The sequence below is a fragment of the Melopsittacus undulatus genome, chromosome 2 (genome assembly GCF_012275295.1).
Source record: "Melopsittacus undulatus isolate bMelUnd1 chromosome 2, bMelUnd1.mat.Z, whole genome shotgun sequence".
Lineage (NCBI taxonomy): Eukaryota > Metazoa > Chordata > Aves > Psittaciformes > Psittaculidae > Melopsittacus > Melopsittacus undulatus.
The window spans coordinates 20,584,763-20,610,305 of record NC_047528.1 but is presented as its reverse complement, the minus strand read 5'-3'; the positions used below and the strand labels follow the sequence as shown (position 1 = coordinate 20,610,305).

The 25,543-nt window shown below is 39.7% G+C and overlaps 2 protein-coding genes across 2 annotated transcripts; one reads left to right on the top strand and one right to left on the bottom strand.

Annotated features, from left to right (window-relative positions):
- The first annotated feature begins 323 nt into the window (after positions 1-323).
- On the top strand, positions 324-13,931 carry SLC46A3 (solute carrier family 46 member 3). The gene is made up of 6 exons (XM_005149778.3): positions 324-379; positions 856-1,068; positions 6,284-7,157; positions 7,570-7,653; positions 9,082-9,238; positions 11,056-13,931. The coding sequence occupies exons 2-6, from the start codon at positions 877-879 to the stop codon at positions 11,141-11,143; spliced, it is 1,395 nt and encodes a 464-aa protein (XP_005149835.1). The 5' UTR covers positions 324-379; positions 856-876; the 3' UTR covers positions 11,144-13,931.
- A 2,214-nt stretch (positions 13,932-16,145) lies between these two features.
- Positions 16,146-25,030, bottom strand: POMP (proteasome maturation protein). Its single transcript, XM_005149777.3, has 6 exons — positions 24,962-25,030; positions 23,376-23,473; positions 22,429-22,489; positions 19,610-19,711; positions 18,358-18,451; positions 16,146-16,668 (listed from the first exon to the last, which is right to left on the bottom strand). The coding sequence occupies exons 1-6, from the start codon at positions 24,962-24,964 to the stop codon at positions 16,601-16,603; spliced, it is 426 nt and encodes a 141-aa protein (XP_005149834.1). The 5' UTR covers positions 24,965-25,030; the 3' UTR covers positions 16,146-16,600.
- Between the last annotated feature and the right edge of the window lie 513 nt (positions 25,031-25,543).

Here is a 25,543-nt window from a genome sequence, read left to right as displayed (position 1 = left end):
GAGCAGGCAAACACGGCAGCATGGAGCAGACACAGCCCACAGCCTCCTCCTTGGCCAGAAGAGGGCCGCGTTGGTCCCCAGGCAGGCTGCTCCCATCCCTCGGGCTGAGTGTTCCCGTGCTCCGGGCGGCTGACCCCACCGGGCCAAGCCGAGCAGCGGGCAGCAGCTGAGGCAGCACCGGGCTCACCAGCGCCGTGTGAAATGAGGGCACAGGCGCTGCTGATAAGAAAGATCCTCGTTGCGTAAGTGGCTAAAACGAGCTCTGTGTCGCGGTAAACACTGCGCGGAGCAGTGCCTGGCACGCCGCTGCTCGGGGCTGACATCACCGAACTGCTGAGCCGGAGCGACTTCCAGCAGCAACCCACGCCTCACAGCACGGGTACAAACACCCTTCTCCCCCCGTCGGGTGAGGGCTGCCCCGGGGCCGCCACCAGGCCGAGGCTTCCCTCTGCGGCCAGCCCAGGCCCGCCAGCACCAGCGCCCAGCCCGCAGGCCGCACGAGGCTAAAGGACACCCGGCTTCGCCCTCTCTGCGGCCGCGGGGGGCGGTGACAGGGAGCGGGGTACACTGGGGACACTCCTCCGCTGAGGGACGCGGCTGCCGTCCTCGTCCCGCCTCTCGGTGTCACGCACCGCCGGCACTGCCTGACCTCCGCCCGGCGCCAGTGTGGTGCGGGGCGGCAGAGAGCGGGCAGTGGGGGGCGGGAGGGCAGTGCTGTGCCGTGTCGGTCAGGTACGCTGTGGAGGGGTCTCGGTGATGGGGTCTCCTATCGGGTAGAGGCTGTCAGCGCAGCGTGCCGGCGGGTAGGGTGTGCTTCCACGTCCTGGGAGTAATTGCTTTTTTTCTGATACACAGGATTAAACACTAGTCCCAGAAATGAGGAAGGTTTTGTTTGTGGAGCCTGTCATTTTCATCTATGTGTTTGCCTCTTCCCTGACGAGCCCGCTGGTGCAGCAATTCATCTACCGGCAGCTCTGGGAGGAAGAATACAATTCCACTTTTGTAAGCAATAGCAGTATCAGCCACTGCGAGCAGAATAAAAGTAGCCCGGCTTATATCAAGCAGAAGGTAAGAGGGGGAAAATAAGTAATAATTGTAAATAAACTTAGAGCCAGGACATGCTGTCTCAGTCACCCTCTTTTATATTACCTTACTTAACCTTTTATATACAGAAAAGCAACGGTTTTGTAACCCACTGTCACTACTGTCTCACTGTTTTTGTATTACACTGTAGGTAGTTGAGTGCTTTAAAGGCAATAACTTGTCTCCAGACAGATACTGAGATAAATTCATACGAGCTGAAAATCATCTTGGAGGTCTGGGCCCAAACTGGCATTGGCCTGACATTACAGTAGGTACAGCTGAGGGGTCCTCCTTCCTGTTAGCACTTGTGCATGTGTTCATGAGCCATCAGTCTGTCTTTTGCGACTTCTACGTTCTTTGTGACTATGTGAAGTTTAGCAAATGCCTGTAATTTTTAGGAATGAGATCTAGTTTAGAATATATTTATTTCAGATGACTTACAAGGATGAGGAAAGGGAGAGATTCAATTTTTTTTTTTAAACTGTAAATTTAAAATGGGGGGGAAAAAATAACTGATCTTTGGACAATCAAACACAATTTATGGTTTACCATTCAGAACACTAGCCTGGCTTGTTGAAGTGCAAAGACATCAAGGTGACAGCACTGCATGGGCAATTACATTTTTAGCACTTTTTCATAGGGTTCAGCATGCTGGATAGCTAACTGTTGGTTGGAATCTCCTCTGTTGCACTTCTAGTGCAGTTTTAATGCTATATTTAAGCAGAGCTAACTATGGACACCCAGCAGAAAAGATGATCATATGTGATATTTCCTTTTCCCTTTTTCCCTGTTATTCCCCTCATGTGTTGTGTCTTGCAGTTATGCACTTACTGGTTATGATTTGGATTTAACTGGGGCACTGACCCAACAGAAAGCTCTTTTTCTTTTTTTTTCTTTTTTTTTTGAGTTTGTTGTTTTTTGAGTGTTGCTTTTTTTTCTGAAGCAGCCACTGCTCTGACACACTGTGTGGCCACATGGTTGCTGTTTCTAGCAGGGTGATGGCAGAGGAAACACATTTCCAGAAGAGGTGCAACAGAAACCATCCTTGGCAGCAAGTGGCAGCTAGGTTGGATCAAGTGGAACATGAAACCACTGTAGGGTCAGAAAAGTAGATGACTCAGACAGTAAATTGCTCAGAAGATGGAATTGTCATCGGCATTCCCCTATGCTGCTTAAAAGGTGGCACTTGAAAATTTTTGCTCACATCTCAGAATTGAATCTGCTGTTACGTATGCACAAGACTGAGCACCTGAGCTTATCTGTCCTGTTTATAATATGTAAACAAATGCTTTTCATGGCTGAAGGTGTTCAAAGAAATAATTCAAGATTTTTAACATGGAGTAGGTTCTTTCTTATGCGACAGAAGCCAGCCTTAGTGAAATGTTCAAGGGAAAAGGTCAATAGAATTGTAGTCCAGCACTCTTTCCTCAGCTGACCAATCAGCCATATGCCACCCACTGGAATTGATTTGGAGATAATAACCATTATTGTCTGAGGAATGCTTGCACTTTACTTCCGAAAAGTGTTTACTTTAGTATTAGCTCCACTTTGGGTGCTGTCTGTTCGGCATTTTGTCGTGCAGAAGGAGCAGCTCTAAGAAAACCATCCATGGTGCGTACAGTTCTAACCACAGAGCCCGTCAAGAAACCCACAGACATTTCTGCACTTTGCACTTGCCAGAAACCTCCCAAATTCAACCTGATTTTCAGATTGTTACCACTTATGGTTCAGGATATAAGACTTTCATATTTCTTTTTGAAAACATTAAAGCAGAGTACTTAATTTCAGCTGAAGTTTAGGTAGCGTCTCTGTGTAATATAGTAGTGAATTTACAAATTGCAGGTTTTTTGGGATAAAGGTTACAAACTATAATTAGTTTGGTATTTAACACGACTCTTTCAAGACAGCAGTTGAATAATGGCCAATAGAACCTCTTTATTTCCCTTTCCTGCCAAATTCATTCCTTCTATTCCCTCTATTTCAGTGATTGCCAGCAGTGCATGAGCCTTTGAACAAGTACGCTCTTGTCTGGATGTCTTGCCTGCATTTTGATACCGCACTAGTTGCATAGTACAAGAATATAAACCGGTCAAAATCCCCATTAATTTCAGTGGAACCTTATCTCTGTGCTGAGTAATTACTCCTGTGTAAAAGACTCTGAATCTTGGGTCAAAGAGTAGATTCAGTAACTAGACCCCAACCCCTTTCCTAAGAATATATGAAGTATGTGTTCTGGATTTTCCAAGACCATCCTAACTAACTTATGTTTATGGATGTTGTAAATTTTGCTGCCAGGAGTGTTCCCAACAGGCCCTGTTTGGCATTAACATTTTGAAAAACACCTCCCTTAGTAACTGATTTAGTATAAATCCTTCCCTTCTGAGAATGGAGAAGCTTTATATGAATTACACCTATTTCAAAGTAAAATGTAAAAGGAAAATGAAGACAAAAATCACTTGGAGCCTGCAAGAAAGTAGAATATACTTCAAAATGGATAGTCTTTGCAGCATTTAGATTAATTATTTCCTACAATATGAAGGAAATTAGTCATTTTACAATAAAATGCATTCAAAAGGAATTTGAATACAAGCTGAAGCAGTTTAATCACTGGTGTGGATAATTATTTTTTTTTTTTGCATTAGCTCAGAAAGAGCTATGTCATTAAACATTATTTATCATCCATCTTTTTTATGATCCAATCCATGCATTTTTAATTTTATGAGCCTGTTAATTTGTTGTGTCCTGTGCATTGTTCAGCCTTCGGCTCTACACTTCTCTCTTAATATAATCCTTATATAAGCAAATTGCTTATTCATTTTCATACTTTACGTTTTGAAATCTGTGACTTTAAGAACTATTTCTGTTCACCACGAGTACAACTTTTTTTCAAAGAAGAGTGCATTTGTAGATTTAAAATCCCTAGACATTTCTCTTCAAGTTTATGTAGTTCCACAGATTATTAAAGTAAGTTACATGATTTTAAAGAAGCTGAAGTTTTGACCTATCATTTTCTATATTTCTTTCCATTGACTTCATAAAAAAATAGACAGTTGAGTGCCTTACACTCTAAATAGAGTTTTCCTATACTTCTGTCTTTTAGTGTTCTTGTCAGTAGACAAATTTATGTTGGCGAGTTTATGGTCATTTGCAGTATCTGGGTGTGTTGCCATGTTCCTAATGTTGTCAACTACTTCCAACATAATGAAGCCCAAGTCTTTGCTGCTTTATTCCTTCCGTTTTCCACTTCGTTATGATTTGGCAATAATACTTGTATTGTGTGGTTAAGATGATACATAAGATTTAGTCTTATTTCTAATATATTAGCATTTGTTTGACACTCATGTCTTTGAACATGGTGATCCTAGTAAAGAAGCAGTGCCTGTAACTACATCAAGTGATCTTGTCAGCAGGGGAGCAGTTAAAGATCAGAATAGCATTTTCCATCTTGGTTTGTTCAGTCTTTATGGTTTTGACACTTCCAGGGTGACAACAGTGCTGGCCAGTAGACTAATCCACCATAAGTCCTAAGGTAGTCAGATAACATGAAGAGAGTAAAAGACTCCAGAGTGCTGGGGATCTTGAGTGCTTTCCTTGAGGGCCCTGGTATCAACTGAATTTTCATCTTGCAATAAAACTTGGTATCCTGTTCAAAAAAGGAAGAGATTTAACTAGAAACTCATGGTCTTTGCCCTTAAATTATAAATATGTATATATAAAGCATTCAGCAGCTTTTAAAATTGCCCAAAGTACATTCCTGGAAAATCTAGAGTTTTTTTCATCTTTTAAATGCTACTCAGTGAGGATTATGTTTGCTGCAGAGGAAACACCTGAAATGTGGTATGTAGATGGCTTGAATACAGGCTGAGAATGACTTGAGAAGACTTACATGGCTGTACCTGCTGTTGACTGATGAGTGCAACCCCTGCCCAAGTCAGCAGGATACCTCAGAAAACTGCAGGAAAACTTTCATAGTGACTTTACTCTGCATCTAAAAGTTTATCTTACAGAGAGTAAAGTGTATGAATGAAGTTACAATCTTTTCCCCTGTTACTTTTCTGTCTGATTAGGTGATTGTCTTTGAGAGGGCTGTCATGGCTCTGTCTGTCTAGCCTGCATTCATGCATTGAAAGCAAGATCTGAATTGGCCTGCTGAGCTGGCTTCATAACTTGATAGTGGGGTTTTTTATTATTATAATCTTTTCTTCAGTTCTTTTTTTTTTTCCTGCAGCCATTCCTGTTCTGTTAATTGATTGTTTTTCAGCTACATTTGATTTTTACACTTCTGTTAAAAATAAATTTTTCCCATAATGGATGTTTACAGTTTATTGTCATAGTATTAGCTGCTATTCCTTATTTGAATACCAACTGTAGCATATCTATAGAGACAATGTTGATCTGGACAGTTTCTGAACCCAGAGCTTTCCAGTGTTTTAAAGAATACTTAATTTACATATCTGTGAGTCAGTATAATTTTTAATGCTGTGTTTCACATTTGTGGGTATTGTTACTCATTTTGTACTCAGGGATGTCAGAGTAATTGCTGATCTGTTTACTTGCATGATGTGCTAGTCAGTGGATTGTTTCTTGTAACCTCTCTCAGTACAATTATTTTGGAGGAAAAATGATCTCCTGTGAGTAGGGAGCATGGGGTGTGTTCCCTAATGAAAATCTGTTTTACTACCAATTTCCAAGGGAAATGTCCTTTTGCCATACCTTGTACTGAAGGAGATACTTGCCGTGTAAGCACCAGTACTGTTAGTGCTCTTGTAAATGCACGTTCAAAAGAATTGTTGTCTTGCCTCCATTGAAACTTCCCTGTCAAGTGTATTAGTAAGTCTGTATCTTAAGAAGCAAGTACTGGCTTAAAATGTAATAAGGGATGTTTGAGGAATATTGAAGGTAAAATTACAAAAGCAGGAGTCTTTGAATATGCAATTCCCTTGTTTTAACAATTACTGTAATATGCATTCTCATAAACATAACGTACTGTATTTTAGAACAGCATGTCACATAATCTTATAAAAATATATTGTATGTATTCTGTTTTATAATAACATAATTTATAATCTATAAACATGTACTGTACTATTCATTATATTGCATGCTAATCATTATGCAGGTCTAACATTATTATAGATTATATGATTTTTTTTTCCAATGCATTGTAGTATTTACAATGATTTTTGTTTTCTCTTTTCAGGTAGCTCAAGAAAAAACCTCTGTTTTTAATATGCAGTTAGACTTAACTGGGGCAGTTCCGAGCCTCATAGTTGCCTTTGTCATTGTAGCTAACGGGGATCGCCAGGGACGCAAAAGGTCTTTGGTTTTACCATCAGTGGGAACTTTGGTTGCTAATATTTGTCTCGCTGTAATATCATATTTTTCCTTGTCACTCTCTATCCTATTTGCGGTTGCATTTATCAGTGGGCTGTTTGGGAGTATAGCAACTTTCCTTGGAGGAGGCTTTGCTTATATAGCAGATGTGTGTCAGGATGAGAAGCAGAAAACAACACGAATAGCTGTGGTGGATTTGATTTTTGGAATTGTGTCTGGATTGGCAGGACTGTCATCTGGCTATATTCTAAGAGGAATAGGCTTTACATGGACATTTGTGACAGCATCTCTGCTTCATGTTGTTAATATTATCTATATTATATTTTTTCTGGAAGAAACGGTAGATGTATCTGAATTCCAGCGTGAGGCACCAGGATCCTGTAAAGAACTTCTTAAAGAGACGTTTTCTGGAGTGTACATGCTTTTTAAAACTGCCCCTTATAAGAAGAGAATTTTAATAATTGTGTTGCTTTTCATATTTATGATGTACTTGTTTACTGCAACCGGTGGGAGTTCACTTTTTACACTGTATGAACTAGATGAGCCACTCTGCTGGGATGAAGTATACATTGGATATGGAGCAGCTGCCTCCACTTCTATCTCTCTGACCAGTTTTTTTGGTGTTTACTTATTTTCTAAATGTCTCAAAGACATTTATATTGTCTTTATCGGGATATTTTCTTACATTGGAGGAATGGTCATGGCTGCCTTTGCCAGAACTACCCTGCTCATGTTTTTAGGTGAGTTTGGAATCAGTTATTTCATGGTCAACAACATACACGAAAATACTGTTATGTTATCTGTAGTGAGTGCAATTGGTAGATATTGGACTTACCATCTTGAAAGGTTATAGAGAGGTAAAATATACAAGGTTGGTCAGACTGATTTTGGATATAATTAAAATATTAAATGTGTGGAGAGAGAATGGAATTACTTGCTTATGATTTGGTTTAAGTTCATATGGATATATTAGATTTACTGATTTCTCTGCACTTGGATAATTGTGTCTCAGTGCACTTTGACTTTTCTATTCCTTTTTACTGTATGGGGAACTGAGCATTCAGAAGTATATGACATTCATTTGCAGTGTATTGGTAAAATACCATAGGGTTTTTTACTTTAATATCTCATGATTGATTCATTGTCTTACAGTAAGAGTACCATCTTTGCTCTGCTTTATGCCTATTCCTGTTCTCCGAGCCATGCTCTCAAAAGTGGTTCTCACTGGTGAACAGGGTGAGTAGAATTTGGTTTTAAACAATACAATAATATGCTATTTCAGAGCAGGGATGCACCAAGATTACCTTTAAACAAACAGATGTATACTGGCATTTTAAGACTGCTTTTCTTTCAAGTTCCATATAATATGACCCTGTTTTATGATAAAGTTCCATATAATATGACCCTTTGTAATGATATTCATGGATTTTGATTTTTGGATTTAATATAAACAACATGCTTTTAAACTACTGCAAGTTTCAACCTTCAAAGGAGATACTGCTTTAAAAATAAAGACCTTGAGGAACTTGAAGCAGAGGAGTACTCAAGATTTATACCGCTGCGATTTTACAAGAGCTTTTATATTCACAAGATTTGGCATGCAGGGGGGGGAGATATTTCTGTTATTCAGTCAATGTCACACTTAACAATCTAGAAAGGTAAGCAGTAGGTGGTCAACCTTCAAAGCACTTGAAAACAATTAGATTCGGATCCTGAGCTATGTACCTGGCTTCACTGGTGCCTTCACGCGCTCTAAAAGATGTAACATGTTACTTATCAAAGTCTTTTCCTTATGGCTCTAGTATCCTTTATTTCACTTTTAAGGAGCATAAACTTTCTAGAAGTATTCTCCTAATTTATTTCATTTTATCTTTTTAAATCTTTACACACTAAAACAAAGATCTCTTTGTACTTAACTCTGCTAACATGCTCCTCTGGTTTTGCAGTTTCTGGCATTCTTCAGGGCTTTAGCTACTTTGAGTAGTTTGATGCAGGAATCAGGTTGCCTCTGGTCATCCTTTTCTTCTTGCCTGTTGTGATTTTGTTTATGGTCCCATGAATATAAATGCAGCTTGGGAAAATGTGTTTTGAGAAGACTGATGGGATAGGCTGCCACTCCACGGGTTAGTTCAGTGCAAAAAAATGTTGTTTCTTTTCAAAACGGTGGAGATGGTTATGTGCTGAACCAGCAGTCTTTGTTGCATCAGAGCCTTTTCCACATGTTAAGAGTGAAAATTAGAGAAGGAAGAAACAGGAAAGTGTGAAAATTGGGAGGAGAATGGGAAAAGATAAGGGATTAGATGTGTAGGACGTGGTTAGCTGAGGTGAGCAGTTTAAACTTCATGTAATAAGCAGGTTCAAGAGAGTAGGTAAGGTGACATAATAGTGGCAAAGAAAAATTGTTTTGATCAGGGAAATTGTTTTTTTGGGTTTTGGAGTTATTTTGTTTGCTTGGTTGGGGTTTTTATTATTCAAAAAACAAGTCTTTTATAGGAGTCCCCACAGAAGATAGCGAAGACATATGATATTTGGGTGCTTGATACTTGCATACCAGCTAAAATACTGTAGCTAGATCTTTCAAAGTAAGTTTTGAAACTTCAGTACTTTGAAGGGGGTTTGGCTTTATATTGTTTTGTTTGTAATTCATTCATTTGTTTTCGGCAGGTGCTGTGTTTGCTTGCATTGCCTGTTTAGAAGTTGTGGTCGGCACTATTTCATTTTCAGTTTTTAATATTCTCTATGCAGCTACTGTTGCATGGTTTTCAGGCTTTAGCTTCCTTCTGTCAGCAGGCCTTTGTCTAATTCCACTGGCTGCCTTATGGTAAGTATGAATCAAGAGTGTGCTTCTGACTGCTTTTGGCAGTAATTTCTATTTTGACATGTGTTGAAGCTGACTGATTTAGTGCAGCAGTTCTCAAACTTCAGTATTTGCTAGTGGGCTTTAGTTTCACTCTTCTATTTTCAACACCTACACCCCTACACCTCTGCTGGAGATTTCCTATCACCATTTCCATTCTGGCCCTGGATCCATCTACTGTGTTGTGAACTTGCAACCTAATTCTCCCAAACTGAAATCTACCCTGAATGTACTACTAGTACTGCGCTGTGCCCTTGACTGTATGTTGTATGTGTCCCTTGGTTTGAGATCTTTACATGGTCTTTTTTACAGGAAAGCCTTTCATGGAGAGCAAAGATAACAGATCACTTGAAAGGCATGAATTTAATTTTGCAATCTGAGGTATTCTAGGTGTTAATGAGATTTATAAACATCACCAATAATGCAGTGAATTTAATGGAAAGCTATCTGTCCTGATTCTTGCTTATGGGTACCTTGTGGCCCAGTGCTATTAAAATGTGTAAAAGATCTGCATTAACGTAAAGGCTCTTATGAATAAACCTCTAGACATGTTTAAAAAACATGCCTCTAGTTTTTGTATCTAGTCATACCTAATGACCATCTAGTAATACTGACAGTGAAACATCATTATTCATGAGTATTCACAATAGTGAAGTTCACTTTAAATTATATCCAATATAAATTACGTCTTTTCAGGATGCTAGAACATAGATCTTAATGACAGGAGGATCACTTTTCATTAGATAGTTTTATACTCAGGAAAGGAAAGCTGTTTTTCTTAAGAGGGTGATACCCTTGCTTTTGTCTTTCTTCCTAATGTTTAGGCTTTATCTCAATCACCTTTATCTTTACATCAGCTGCATTTTAAGTTTTAAATAGGCAATGATAATGCTGTAGATTTAGAACATTTCACATAATTTCAAGTCTGTGCCTGTCTCACTACATTGTTTTACACAGTCTATTCAGAGAAGCTGGCATTGTACCCAGGGTGGCCAGGAAGCCCAGGAGTGCCCTGGCTTGTATCAGAAACAGTGTGACCAGCAGGCCCAGGGAAGTGACTGTACCCCTGTACTCAGCACTGGTGAGGCTGTACCTTGAATCCTGTGTTCAGTTTTGGGCCACTTCATTTAAAGGTCTTTTCCAACCTAAACCATTCTATGATTCCAAGTTGTACTAGTGGTAACTTAAGACTGAGGTAGTGATGGGTCTCAGACCCAAGGGATTCTTGTGTGTGTGTAGAATAAATTTCAGTAGAGTCATAAAAAAAATTAGGACTTCAGTTATATTAACAAAGGTTTTAGTTGAGTGCTGTATGGTAGAGCAAATTAAGAAAGCACCCTCTTCTGTGCAGAACATATCAGGTATTTACCATCATTTAGTCCATCTTGCAATCAGGACTGCATCCATCATCACTATGAATTCTTTAAAGTTATTTTTCATTTGTTTCTGCCATTAATGTTTCAGATATTCTACACTTTCAATAAGCTTTCTCTAAAATCTTTCTTTTGATACTGTAGTGCAATGTTTCTGTTTGAGACCAGAAAGAGTAGTTGTTCCAGTCTAATAAATCAGTCATTTAGTGCTTATCAAAGATAGCAGTAATGGTATTGTCTAACTGGTGTAATAGGGGCAAGCACTGTCGTTGCTTGCTAGGATACCTCAAAAGCTTTGTGCCACAGAAGATGGCCATAACGGAGCTATCAAGTGCATTTGTTGGTGCTGAATCAGCATGCTACCTTTAACTATCTCAGCTAAAGATACATGTCTTATCTGTCTTACAGCTGGCTTCTGTGCACAAGCTGGAACGAGGAGGATTTGGCTCTGCTTGTATCTGAAGAAGTATCCAGCATAGAAAGCATTGATAGTTGAACAAAGGATTCATCTACTTGGGTTTTCTAATCTGACATGCAGTGGCAGAGACCATTATGTCGTACAGAGACCACAGCGAGAACACAACAGTTGCAGATGCAATCTCAAAGTGGCCTTGCAGCAATAAGCACTAAATAGGTAGCACTCTATATCCATTCTCTTTTTAGCACTTTAATAAAGCTAGCTCTTATACTTAACTAGGCAAATAGGCTGGCAATGGAGATCTTAATGCTGCTTTCAACTTGATTAAAAAAATAAGGTAGGATGATACTCTTTGCGCTTACTTACACTTTCTCAAGTTTGAGAATGTCAGCTGTGGATTGTGATACATCTTGTATCATTTTAAGTTGATAAGCTTATCAACGCCCTACAACTACATTAAAGTAAGGATGTAGAGAGGAGGTGGGTGATTTCCCATGCAACAAGTGATAGGACAAGCGGTAACAGCCTCAAGCTGTGTCAGGGGAAGTTTAGATTGGATATTAGGGAAAAATTTCTTCACTAAGAAAGTGATCAGGTATGGAGCAGGCTGCCCAAGAAAATGTTGGGATCACTGTCCCTGAAATGCTCAAAAACCAGGCAGATGAGGCCCCTAGTGATATGGCAGTCCTGGGGTAAAGGTTGGACTTGATGATTTTAAAGTGCCAGCTGAGGATGCAGTCCACTGTGTACATCTTAATAGGCCTGTTTTAACGGTGAAGCCCCCAAACCTATTTAAAATGACTCAACTAAATGGCAGTTTTTTCAGAAAGCAACCCAGCTGGAGGCAGTACTTGCACCTGCTGTAAGCAGACTTACTGCTCTGCAGTTAGCAGAGTGTCTGTGCAAGTTCAATGTATGATGTGTGGACCTTGCCTGTGACTTAGTTCTTAAAATGGATTTTCACACAGAGATGTCATACTTACTTCCATCTTGCAAAGTGTGAAGTTAGGCCCATGCCTACAATTTGCAGAGGCCATATTGCACATTTATTTTTATAATTTTGTATTTATTAGGGTCTGGATACAGAGACCTATTTTTTTGTCCCATAGATACTGCTTGTTTTTTAGTTAATTGGCTCCACTTGGCTTTAATGTTTCTTCTAGTGAAAAGGTGTAATAGCATTTCTTTGCAGTGGGTCTTTGATTATTTTTTTAACAACCCTGACATGAGGTGACCAAATCTGAATCATGCATCTAATCATCTTGCAATGAATGCAGCATAATTTATGAGCACTTCAACAGTATTTCATCTTCAAAGCACTTTATAAATGCTATTAAGAATCTCCTTCCACAATAGATATTATCCTCCCTGTTACAGATAAAGAAAATTAAGAGAGGACAAGTGACTTACCCAGGGCCACACTGCGAACTGGTAAGGCTGTCAAACCTAGAAATTGGTTTCTGCATTGACTCTTCACCTTTTTGCTTGAGATCTTTAAGCAGAAATTATCCAGAGTTATTAGCTTCTGGAATATACAGCAGAAGTATAAATAAAACACTGTGTTAAGGATCACTGCCATGTGTTTTTTAATGTGACAGTTTGACAGCCAATACTGCTTCGATCCCTGAAAGCACAAGTGGGTTGTGTAAGACTCTCATCCCCCAGAACAGATTAGGTAGAGAAGTCAAAATGATGTAAAGTGGTTGACATTCACACAAGGAAAACTCTAGGAAAGGAACTGACTACACACGCACAGAGTGTAGCATAAAAATGAAGACAGACATAGCATATGCTGTAAAATCAATGATCTGCTTACATCCATTAATATCCATCATGCAGAGTACTTCTGCAGAACTTCTCAGTGGTACTCCACCAAAAAATACCAGTACCACCTCATGATGATACTATTGTACATCCTGTTTGTTTGAATGATAGCATTTTTTTCCAAGCTACGTACTGTGATCATGGAGAAGCTCAATAAGGTAAAGAGGGTTTAAACGGGCAGGGGGGTTAGAGCTAGATGATCTTAAGGTCCTTTTCAAGCCTAACTATTCTATGATTCCAAGTAATGCAGAAGACCATTGCCTCCCTGTCACTGATGAAAACAGTGCTGTTTATCCAGGGCAGGGGAATGAATATTTACACAGCTAACAGCTATAGCCAACTCTTACACTTTTTGAACTACCAAGGCTGGTGTTGGCAATTAAAGTTTAGACACTAGCCAGTAAATAAAACTGCTTAACTCTCCTCCCTTGAGTTGCCCGAGTTGCTGCCAACTTGTTGGAGAAGTGAGCTGAGTTTTACAATAATCACTGGGTCCAAAATATAATGAGTACTTGTTGAGAGATTAAGAGAACACTAGCGTAGGATTTCAGCACAAAGATTACATTGTCTTCGTTGTGTCTTCATTATGCAGTTCTGTATGGCTTTATGAAATTAACTATTTAACACAAAATTGCCTGAAAAAGTAAAGCTAATGAAGTAGGGCTGTGTGCCTTCACTTGCTCTGCTGCAGTATACACCTCTGCTAGCATACAGAAGGTGTCAACAAAGCACAGTTCTGCAGTGGCATTGTGTTGGTGCAAATGAAAACAAGCACGTATACTTCATTAATGGCTTTATTATGGTGTGATTTTGGTGCACAAAGCACTTGCTATTTGCAAAGTATTTCTGCTTTCAGAACTAGCTGTAAGTTTAGATCAAAACACATGAAGGACATGAACTGTGTTGTTAAAGTGCCTAGGATGGTGCAAGCTGAAGAAACCAGGTACTAATGCATTTCAGATTATTAAAGTCTTCAAAGATTATAATAGTTGTTCTATTTGTATATAAATGCAAATTATTTTGACCTTAATTAAATTTGTTTTCTAACACTTCTGTTGTATTTGTAGTTCTTACTTAGTTCTTGACAAATGGCCAACGGACAGCTGCTGGAGGAATGTTTACATAAACAGAAGTATCGGCACCATGGTTATCATCCAGGAAAATTTTCCACAATGAGAGCACTCAGCCATTGGAATAACCTCCCTGGGGAAGTGTTGGATTCCCCAGCATTGGGTGCTTTTAAGATTCAGCTGGGCGGGGTGTTGGGCCATTTAGTCTAGGTCACGCTTTGCCTAGAAAGGTTGAAGCAGATGATCCTTGAGCTCCTTTCCAGCCTGGCATTCTAGGATCATAACAGTAGTGCAGGAAGATGTACTTCTGCCTTCCTCAAGCACTTTGAGGGAAGGATGCTTTCCAAAGCACTAGCACCAAAATTAGGGGATTTGCAGAACAGCGAGAGTACTGCTTGTGCAAGAAGGCAGCATGGAGGCTTGTGTTGCATCTGCATGGCCAGTGGATCTGCAAGTGCTTCCCTCACCTGTTCTTCGCTCTTGGTTGCCTCTTACACATACTATTTGCTTTCCAGCCTGGCTTACCCCTAAAATCAGCTTCCTCGCAGATATAATGGACAACATAACCTCCTTGCTCTGAATTTGGCTCGATCTCACCCAAGATTATAACAAACAAAACTACCTAGAAATTACATCCAACCTCCTAATCTGTGAGAAACTCTAGTTAAATTACTTGCCTGAATGTAGTTTTGCTCAGATACAACAGTATTCACATTTTTACCACAACCATGAAAGGCCAGTCAGCTGGACACACTGAAGCAGGGAGCTACAAGGTACCAGTAACTCTGTATAAGTTTGGGATGGGTCCCTGTCTTCTGTATCAGCTGTAACAGTGCTGACAGCAGGGCAGACCTACAAAAACTTAAAATCCATGCCCGTACCTTAATTTATCCCAGAGATAGCAAGGTAATCCCTCAGCCTTTCTGTGAGCCTACAGCAACACAAAGCCTGCTGAACCTCAAGCTTGCTTTGTAAGAGTTTACTTTTGCTTTATACAAAACTGCCAAGAAACTTGTCAATTATAAAATATCATAGCAAGTAGCTCCATGCTTGCACATTCAATTTATTGGTCCTATATTTAACCTCAATAGGGCAAAAAATACAAATGAAATAATTTGTATTTCATAGCACAAGCCTCTAATTTCTGCAACTCTCAAGTAATTTTAGAAGCTTCACTTCTTACATGAATCAAGTCTAAATACAAAACCACTGGTAATGTGTCTCATACTGTGTCATCACCGCAGTGGTTTTAATTTGCTACAATGTTTGCCAACAGATGAACATAAAAGCACTGTAAAATTTACAAGACAAGAACTAGAGGCTTTGGGCCACAAGGATAGGTAATTTGTGGCAGCTTTATGCACATGAGATGTTTCGGATTGTGAAAAGAGATTTATAGCAACATTTCTGCTAAAATTACCTGCAACAGAACACTACATGCACTTAGCAGTTTAACCAAGTCATTAAAGCCTGCTGAATAGACAGTTCCTGTCTTAAAAATATTGTTTAAAGCTCCCCACATATGACAAGAGATGACATCTTTTGAACCAGACTTTTTTTTTCCTCCTGATATGCCACATCACATTAGCTGCTGCACAGGATTTATGACATATACACATATACAACATCAGGAAAGTGGTTACAATCTGAAATACAATTACACATGACCCCCTCAACTTAAGCACACAAACCCCTTTCAGTGGCCTGTTCCTTTAAAAGTTGTATTTAAGTACAGGTCACATTGGCTCTTACTTAAGATCCGCTTTTGGTAAACCCAGAAAAAAAAAGTTGTTTCTGTACCTGTCATCTACTACCACTGCATCTTCATTTTCTCACTGCAGCAGCTTTATTAGGTACTGTCCTAACTAGGCACTGTGCTCTTCCTTAACTCCCAAATACTAAAATACCAAGTCTAAGAGTGCTCTTTGGTGTTACATTCCCAACTGGATTTTAAAGCATGTTCTTTGAAATCCAAGCAGAGCTTGCTTCTACTTTCAGAAACCAGAATATCCTCTCAGGGACACAGATTAAAAAAAAAAAAAATCCAGACTTTTAGCTCCCTTTTACAGTGGTAACTTCCACTTCCACACAAAAGCTTAATGGCTCAGTCACGCAAAATTGTCAACAGGGAAGGGATAAAGTGTACGCAGCAGGACTTATGATGAAATATATTTTGGAACGCAAAAGTATTTATAGCAAACTTTTATTCAATACTTTAAAAAGTGTATGGAAATTGTCATGAGCAAATTGTTACTCAAAGGAAAATGCCTTCTTCTCCCCCTTACAAAGTTCTTCTGCAAGAAGATCTGTTAAATGCACTTACCTAGGGTAATCAGTTTTAAAATGCATCGGTATTTTTGGATTTCTTGTATGCATATATAGCATTTCCATAGTTAAGAAGCTATTTGTCCTGAGCAGTGTATGAAAACATTATTTAAACTACCTAATTACAGGACATTTATATAAGTGACAAGCAGAGAACAGTTTGTAGACTTTAAACATTTAATGTGCCTTTTCATCAAGGAAGGCAAAGAATAACTGTAGGACTACTTAACACTGTGAGCGTCAGTGTGCTTAGGGTATCACGTGTTTAGATTTGCAGTACAGACATACACAAAACATTTTTGTGGAGTACATTTTGTTACAATAAACCAAGCTTATATTCCATCATCATGTGTGGTTCTCCCATAACCTCACTCTGTGAAGGATCTGGAAAAAAAAAGTTGAAAGCATGAGGCTTTTACAAAATTACAAAGACCTACAGTAACTATTAACATGATCTTTTTTCCCCCTCCACTTTAAAGCTTAGTGCAAGTTACTGATTTTTAAGTGTTGCACAACACAGGTGTGTAACTCACAGGTCTGTATTGAAAGCAAGGATCAGATAACAATTACATCTATAGTGGAACAGTGTTTCCTACAGAGACACACACACACACACACACAGACACTTCAAGTAAAACCAATCAGTTCTACATCAGCACAGTCTCCCATAGTCTGAATCTCAAAGCTGAGTTTTGTGCGTAAGACAATTCAAGTCTGGGTGAAGCTTTTCCCCCCAAGTGTCCACATCTTCCAGTGCAACTTCTCTGCACAACAGGAGCTCACACTCCTCCTTTCTATTAGCTGGGACATACTCATGGTTTCTCTTCTCCATCTAACTGCCTAGTTTCACAGAAATTCTGTCCTTAAGTATCTCCAAGATTTCCTTCATTCTGTAAAGTATGTTTGACATTAGCCACTGTACACCAAGGTTATCAAGAAGTGCGCAGAGGACACAAAAGATACCAACACTGACAGTATGAACTACGTTACCATACAAAAATTAAAATAATATTACTCATAATAAACCAACCCACAAACTAAACACATAAAAAACACCCACCACCAAACAAAGAGAAACGCACAATAAAAAGGTTGTGACTGCACTTTGGAGGAAATATACCTTTCCTCATGGGTGTATTGGCTTGTTTTCCTTCCATACATAAAGTATATTAATGTCTCAGATTATCCAGACACACCAAAATTGTCTAATCCAGACGCAGATGATAAAAAAAACCTCATCAATACCACTTTTAACTCACTCACTCCTTAGAACTCTATAAATATGTGACAGCTTCTTGTGAGCAATGAATGGTAAATAACCAAATTCCTATAAATTACACCTGACATTGCTCTACCACAATAACCCTTGATTCCTTCCCTTGGCCCCTGTAAATCCACTCCAGAAAATAAACCCAGGTTTACCTCATGCCTCCAGATTCTCCATTATCACTCCATTATTTCCAGTTTCCTATCTTCCTGGCTTTTTAACTCCCTAATGCCACCTCAGTACACCCTCTGCCTCCTTCCATGCCCTTAGCTACCAGCTATAAAGAAATATTTTTTTAAACCATTTTCCCAGGTTTATTCTATTCCACACATACCAACTGTCAGCCAACAGCAGTCCACCATACAGCTGTCAACTGCTTAATTCATTTCAGGGAGAATACCACCATCACATCTCCAGTTCATTAGTTCAGGATCTCTTCTCTAGCCTTTCTTTAATTATAGAACTTATAAAAACTTTGTATCTTTGTAACCTCCACCTGTCAAAGTCTGCACAAGTAGTTCAAAAGTTTAAGGAGAAACAGGCATATAACATTAGTGCATAATCTTCTACTCCTTTAGAAACCTAGCCTACAAGCAAATCCTGTCTTACTATTTCAGAGACATTTCCACACAACTAGCAGCTGAATAACATTTATTCCTCCTTCCCCCAGTGCTTCTTCACCATTAGGAACTCAATTTTTTTTTCCATTTTGTGTTTAATTCTCTTATTCTATAGGGGCAAAGAACTTTAAAGGTAACATTTGGGAACTGTGAATGTTTCCATAACATTCAAAACAATATATTTACCATTAAGGATATCTTCAAAACTGATGGATCCATCATTTCCCCTCAGAGTATCCAGTGCTAAGTTTGAGCTGTGAAGAAAGGGGAGGCGCTGGGCCTGTAAAAGGAAAAAACATTTCTGCAAGTCTACAATTCAGGGGAGTTTATATTTGGATTTCTCAGACTGAAGAAATCAACAGAAAAAGTCACTTCTTCCTTCAAAAGCAATGATAAAATAAGAGAACTATTGGCACACACAGACAGCAAAACCTAGACCACCAACTATCATTTTGAGAAGATCAATCTTTCACTAGATTTGTGGCTTTCACTGCAGTGCAAATAGCATAGAGAAAGTGAAATTAAAACACAAGAGAACATGTTTCCTCCATTTATCCCCCAAGAATACCTGAGACAAATTAGCAGGCTACCCTTGCCTGCCTCTTTTTCTGCCATGTGCTAACCTAAGTCACGAGACAGCACAGCTGAAATCAAATAATGCCTTCATACATCCTGCCTTTCACACCTTCAGGACCAGTAATTTCTGCCAAGTTTAATGCAGCCCACTATGGTTAAGTAGCACTTGATCCACTAGAACGGAGTACAGATTTTCTCTAACTCACTTGGAAAAACAACTCTTAATAGTTTGACAACCTTCAAAAAGCCAATTAAGCTGGGACTAGTGAGCTTTCTGTTTCCTAAGAGACAAAGTCAGCCTCCCTCTGGTTACTCTCAGTCCTAGGAGATAGGAAGGAAAAGGAGACAGACACAACTTCCCAATTAAGAGTTAAAACCTTTGAACTTAACTTCCCTAGACTTCCCCTGATATACAAAAAGACTGCAGAACAAAATAAGCACTGCTTCAGTTTTCATGTTACCTCTGTATCTACTCCCAAACCACTGCTTGTTTCAGACCCCTAAATCTCTTTTCCTACAGATGCAGAGATTCCCCCTTCCATGGAGGACAGTATTAATTCTAGGAATTAATACTCAATTATTCCTACTTTTCCCTGAAGCCTTACAGGAAGATAGTCAACAGAAAAGCTAGAGCACTTCACCAAGTAAAAAATAAAAACAGCAGCTGCAAATCTTTAGCATATTGGCTGTTCTGGGAACTATTAATTGCAGAGTTTGCTTAGCTCATTTTAGTAAAGTGGTCCAATGAAAATAATTTAATTCGGAAACATAAGGTATCTAAACAAAGAAAGATGTCCCTCCAAAAGCATGTTGTGAGATAAACAAAGGGCTTAAGTTACACAAGTTGGATAAAAATGCCTACCTGTTTCACTGCTCTGAATTCCATCTGCAGCTTTAAAGGTGCATGGAGTCCTTGAATATTTCTCAGTGTGGCAAAGTTTGTTTTATCTTGATTTAACTGGAACTATCACAAACAACACTGATTTTAGAAAAAGTTACTTTCAAGTACAGCCATAAAAGAGATTTGTGACATCCTACTTAAATTAACATGCTCATTAAGGCTATATGCAAAAATTCCATCATAATATTATGTGTCTCAAATGTACATAAAAGACTGTTTTATGAAGCAAAATTAATTTTTTCTGGATTTTATTACAAATCAATAGCAGCATTTTTATTTTATTTTAGACAAGCAGGACATATAACACCACCAAGTGGTGTAGTTTTGCACTGCTTTACTATAATATTGGCAGCACGAATTGGAAGCTAAGTGTCCTGGTTTGAGTAGTAGCAGTAATTTTTCTCCTTGGTAGCTGGTGCAGTGCTGTGGTTTGACTTTCAGGCTGAAAACGTTTGCTGATAGCAAGCGTGTTTTGAATTACTGCTCAAATGTTTGGTTTTGTCCAAGGCCTTTTCTGAGTTCATGCTCTGCCAGGGAGGAGGGGAGGCCAGGAGGAAGAAGAGACAGGACACCTGACCCAGGCTAGCCAAAGAGATATTCCATACCATAGCACGTCATGCCCAGGATGTAATGGGGAGAGACCTGGAAGGGCTGGAGCTCTGGGGGGATGGAGGAGGTATCGCTCGGTGCTCGGTCGGGCAGGGTGGGGTGAGTTATGGGTCGGTGGCTGGTGAGGTGTTGTATTCTCTTCACTTGTTATTGGCTTTATCATTATTATTTGTAGTAGTAATAGCAGGAGTGATTTCTGTTATACCTTAGCAATTAAATCGTTCTTATCTCAATCCGTGGGGGCTACATTCTTTGGATTCTCCTTCCTAACTCTCCGGGAGTTGGGGGAGGAAGGGGGGGAGGAGTGAACGAGCTGCGTGCGGATTTGGTTTAAACCACGACACTAAGTCTGGTTAAAAGGAAGAAAAACTTAAAAACCATAACTGACGTTATTGCTAGCCATAGAAGACTCTACTTGAAAACACTTGAGATACTTCTTTTCTGATCAAGTAGGGAAACAGAGCACCACATATACTCGTGTGACTCTGAAAAGCTAAATCAAGCTCATAATTTTAACTACTCTAAAACAGATCAGTAAAACAAAGAAGATCTATTTAGCAGAGGGTTTTTTTTAACCAAAAAGTGCTGGCTCATCAATCCTGAAGGACATAAAAGGAACTTATACTTAAGATTAAACTTAAGCTTGAGTAATCCAGTCTCAAATTTGGCTTTTACAGTAGCAACTACATGGCTGAGATGCTGACAAAATACTGTAAAATAAAATAAAACCCACCAAACTTCTTATTTTAAAACCTGTACTCAAACATCATTATAAAAGCCTCCTAGTACAAGAATATCATCTAGTTTACATGAAGGTATCTTAAAAACAGGAAAACAGAAGTCACAGGCATAATACACGTTCTTCATAACATATTGCTTTTCAAAAGTTACCAGAAAATACCATTTCTATTTCTCATCCTAAACTTACAATTCTGGTCACATTATTTTTCCATTTCTTTTATTTTATAAAAGTAGAAGTCTTTATCTGGGTAACAAATATTTGGTTTCTGCTACTCCTACATGAATAACTTATGATTTATGGCAGTAAGAATAACCGTTTACTACCTCAAGCCAAGTCTTTTCTCATTCAAATGTACAAAAAATAATTTTTGGATAAATCTGCCTTACAGATAAACCAAACAATATGTGGGAAAAGCAATTTCAGTTTCACATACTTCCCGTGTGTTTTAATTATTTTTCATTGTTATAACTATTTCTGTCCTTTTTTCCTCTCTAGCATGTAATCTTTTAATTGTACAGGTTTTCATACAGCAAGAACAGAGTTAAAAACTAAGTTATAGCAGACAACTATAAAAAGCAGTTAACAAATAGCTCTGAAACATTTATAGGATTCATAAATAAGCCTGTGAAGTTGGTGTCACATTAATATCACCATTTAACTCCAGACAACACTAGCACTTGTTAGAATTACAATACATTAGACACTACACCAGACCTCATCATGCTGATGAATTTAGCAATTTGCAACATTCTATCCAAATACTGCCCTTTACTTCAGGACATTTTATTCCATCAACTTTCCTGTGCTGACAAAACAGGCACCAGAGATGAGATTCAATTCAAGCAGATTTAGACAAGACAGTCAGTCTAGTCTGCCCCTACCCTCAACCTATGGCTCACAGTCCACTCTTAAGTAGTCCACAAGTGATGACTAAGCCAGAGAAGACTGCATATACTTAAGACAAACTGTGCGTGTAAAATTTCTACATAGAATCGAGTAACTTAGTGAAAATATTTGTGTGTTCACAGACTGAAAGTCTGAAAATTAAGATATATGGTAAATCCACTGACAAAACGGGAGGATTAGCCTTTCAGAACTGACAGGTATGCTCCCCACCTAACTACAGAGGCTGCATACAAAACTAGCTTAGTAATGTTTAGTCATCTAAAAGTTATTACGCAAATCCCTACTTGGAAGCTCCTTTACATACTTGAAGTGGAGAAAGTCACAAGTGGGAGGTTGACATTAAACACATTTGCCAGCAATATTTGTATAAATAAAATACTATTGTTGAACATCTTTGTTTGACTAAAAGCAAGACCCTGCTCATGATTTTTTGCCACACACAGCAGTCCAGGTAATCACACTGTTAATTTAAACTTCATAATTAGTTCAGAGTAAAGATGGCTGTATTTGATACTATACTTACATTTTTTTCTATCAGTTCTAGTGGGTGGCTGGGCAGAAATTCACTTTTCACACTTGTAAAACTAGAGATACAAGTAAAAAAAAATAAAAGAAATAAAAGAAATGGAACTTCAAATTAACTGAGATATAATTTTAAGTTACACTCCAAAACTAATCTCAGATGCAAACATCAACCTAGAGACACACAATTAGCACAGTTTGAACTATTAAAACAAAACAAAACAAAAAAGCTTAGTAGTGAAGCAGCAAATAAGACCTCAAACTACAGCACTACCAGAAGAAAAGCCATTTACATTTCAGGCATCTTTTTACTTTTATGTTTGACAAAACCAAGTGACAGGCTTTTTCCTTGACCCCCTTCAGAAATATAGAAAAGCATTAATAAATGAAAACATCATAAATTTTTTTATGGTATCTAACTTCAGATGTCCAAGCTTTTACAGCTGAATACTGCATATACCCACACTCACAGCTGTATTGTCCACATTTTAAACTCCATGAACTTATTTTAGATTCCTTATCCAAGACACGTAGTTTTGTACTTATGTAAAATGACAAAACCCAAGGCCACTGTTTTTACTATATTCGTTTTACTTTTTATACAGTGCTGAAATTAAGCATTTCCCACAGTGCTACAGCACTCATATACATGTATATTAAAATTAGCATATATTTCATAATTATTAATACTTTGACATCTCTTTTCTAAAGAGCAGTATCACACAGGTAAAAGTTCAATAAAGTTATCCACTTCTCGAAGTGATGCTTCATTGAAAATTCACACTTGAAAGACAATTTGATTAAATACATGCACTTCAGGCTATAGCTCTTCTGACACACCTTCCAAGAACCTTCTTTAAAAAGCCAACATTTAACACATGCTTTTGCCACGTATCTGAAGCTCAACATCAGCTATGCCATGATTCAAAAAGAAAAAGCAAAGCATACCCTCTACGCAGAAGATCATAGCCTTCAAATGACCCTGAAGCCGATAAGTCTATAATGGGGATAGTGTCCTTCAACAGAGAAGCAGCACCTCTGGAATCCTGGAACAAAAGAAAAAGTGAGGATTATTTTAACAGAACCAGATCCCTTTTGTTTGGGCCATCAGGCCAGGCAAATGAAACAAAGCGCTCAGACTCGTTAAACTACCCATGTACAACTACCCATGCACTTTAGAGTCTCTTTAAAACAAACACAACACAAACCCCACCTAACAGAATTCTTTCTGAAAGTCTAATAACAATTAAATATATTGATAACACAATTTAGGATCATGCTCAAACAATTAAGCTCAAAATTCTCCCTTGTTCATTCCTACCCCGCACTGCAGCATTGGAATGGTAAAAAGGAGGTTATGCCCAGCTGACAGGACAAAAAAGTCTGAGAATTCATTCATTCACTCACTTCACACAGACACAATCAAGAAGGATCAAGCTGATTTTATCCATGGTTTAAGGCTGCTATAAAGAGGACAAGGCATATTCAAGTGGTCTGGTATGCCCCTTAACTGAAAGGGCAAAGGAAAAATAGTGACTTGTAGCAGATCAGAAAAAAAAACAAAACACTTTCACAGACTAAGCAAAGCCATCTTAACTAAGATGGTTAAATTCATACTAATCTGCCTAATTTTATTGAAGTGATTTTAGGACTGTTCGCACAAATTGCTCCACCAATAGACCACTGTGTAATGAACTCTGGAAGGTGATGGCAATAACCTCTGGCAAGTGACAGTGATGAGCTGTTCAACACAGTTCCCTCTAGCTGCACTGGCAGATCCACCAGAAAACTCATGCTTATAGTTAAGGCCTTTTGTACTAACATCTTAACCATTCATAACCTAACAGCTACTAGAAAAACGTAAGATACCTGTTATTACATACACGTTAAGCATCAGCAAACTAATATACTCAACCCTAACCAGGCCTTTCTAAAATTGCTGTGAGAGCATTACAGAGATACAGTACCTGGAAGATGTGAAAGCCAAACTTAAGGAGAAAACCATTAAATATTCCCTAAAAGTAATGCCCTCCAGTCTCGTCAGTGCACAGCTCGTGTCAGGTGGCCACATCACTGCTGTGCACCACAGGGGACCTCCATGGCCGCAAGAGCTGCCGCGCTGGCTACGGCACTAAAGCCCCTGACACCTAAAGGTTGGGGATCACCAGGGCTCTCCGCCTCCCCGGTCCATCCCGCTCCCAAATAAAAGGCTTTCACCAGGGCCATGCACCTTTCTCGCCTTCCTTGCCTCATGAAGCTGCCCAGCGGAGACCGAGCGGCGAGAGCAGAAACAGCTCTTTCCCAGCGAGAGCCACCGGTCCGGCCGGCAGCATGAGCACATGCCATGGCCGCACCGGACCCATATGACTCAGCACGGCCACAGCGCCCCTCCACCGACAGCAGCCATCTCCGGGGACCCCGACGGCCGAGCAGAGGAGCAGTGAAGCAGGGACAGGCAGGGCCGAGCCGATCTGCCCGAACCTACGGTCATCCCCCACCCAACACCAGCCTTGCCACCACTCGCCAGCACTCACCATTTTGGCCCCGCACGTTCAGCCACTTCCGCCCTCTCAACCCCTCACTTCCGTCCCGCCCCCGGCGCTCTGCGTCAGACGCAAGACGAAAGGGGCGGGGCCGTGGTGGGGGCGGGGTTTCGCAGGGGTGGAGTGTGATGGCGGTGCTTTGTCCTGAGGTGCTGTGAGGTGTGAGGGATTTCTCTTGTTCTGTGCCCGCCTTGGCCGTGGCGTTTCCGCTGCCAATGCTGTGCCTCATAGACTGACAGCGCTGTTCCCACATGCCGGCAAAACCCAGCTGTTTTGGTGCAACCTTGGCTGGAGCTAAGTTGGCCAATGGCTTCCCACAGTGGGCTGGGGCCATGTTGCAATGTTTGGTGAAGGGTACGCTTCGTGGTCAAACATGTCCCCTCCAGTGAGCTACAGGCAGCGAAAGTAGAGAGCCTGGATGACCCCAGGAGTGTCACAGTGCTGGCAGTCTGAGCAGCAAAACAAGGCAGCAATGCTTCCTGAGGTAAACATGGCCTCAGGCACTGGGTCAACCATAGAGCCTCCCTGAGCAGCACTGTGTGAAGAGGGGGTGTAAGGGTGCACTGCTTTACC

Coding starts and splice junctions, on each gene's coding strand:
- SLC46A3 (XM_005149778.3), top strand. CDS start 877: ATGAGGAAGGTTTTGTTTGTGGAGCCTGTCATTTTCATCTATGTGTTT. Junction 1,069..6,283: donor CGGCTTATATCAAGCAGAAG/GTAAGAGGGGGA, acceptor TTCTCTTTTCAG/GTAGCTCAAGAAAAAACCTC. Junction 9,239..11,055: donor ATTCCACTGGCTGCCTTATG/GTAAGTATGAAT, acceptor TCTGTCTTACAG/CTGGCTTCTGTGCACAAGCT.
- POMP (XM_005149777.3), bottom strand. Junction 22,490..23,375: donor TATGATCTTCTGCGTAGAGG/GTATGCTTTGCT, acceptor TTGTATCTCTAG/TTTTACAAGTGTGAAAAGTG. Junction 18,452..19,609: donor AATTCAGAGCAGTGAAACAG/GTAGGCATTTTT, acceptor TTCCTTTTACAG/GCCCAGCGCCTCCCCTTTCT.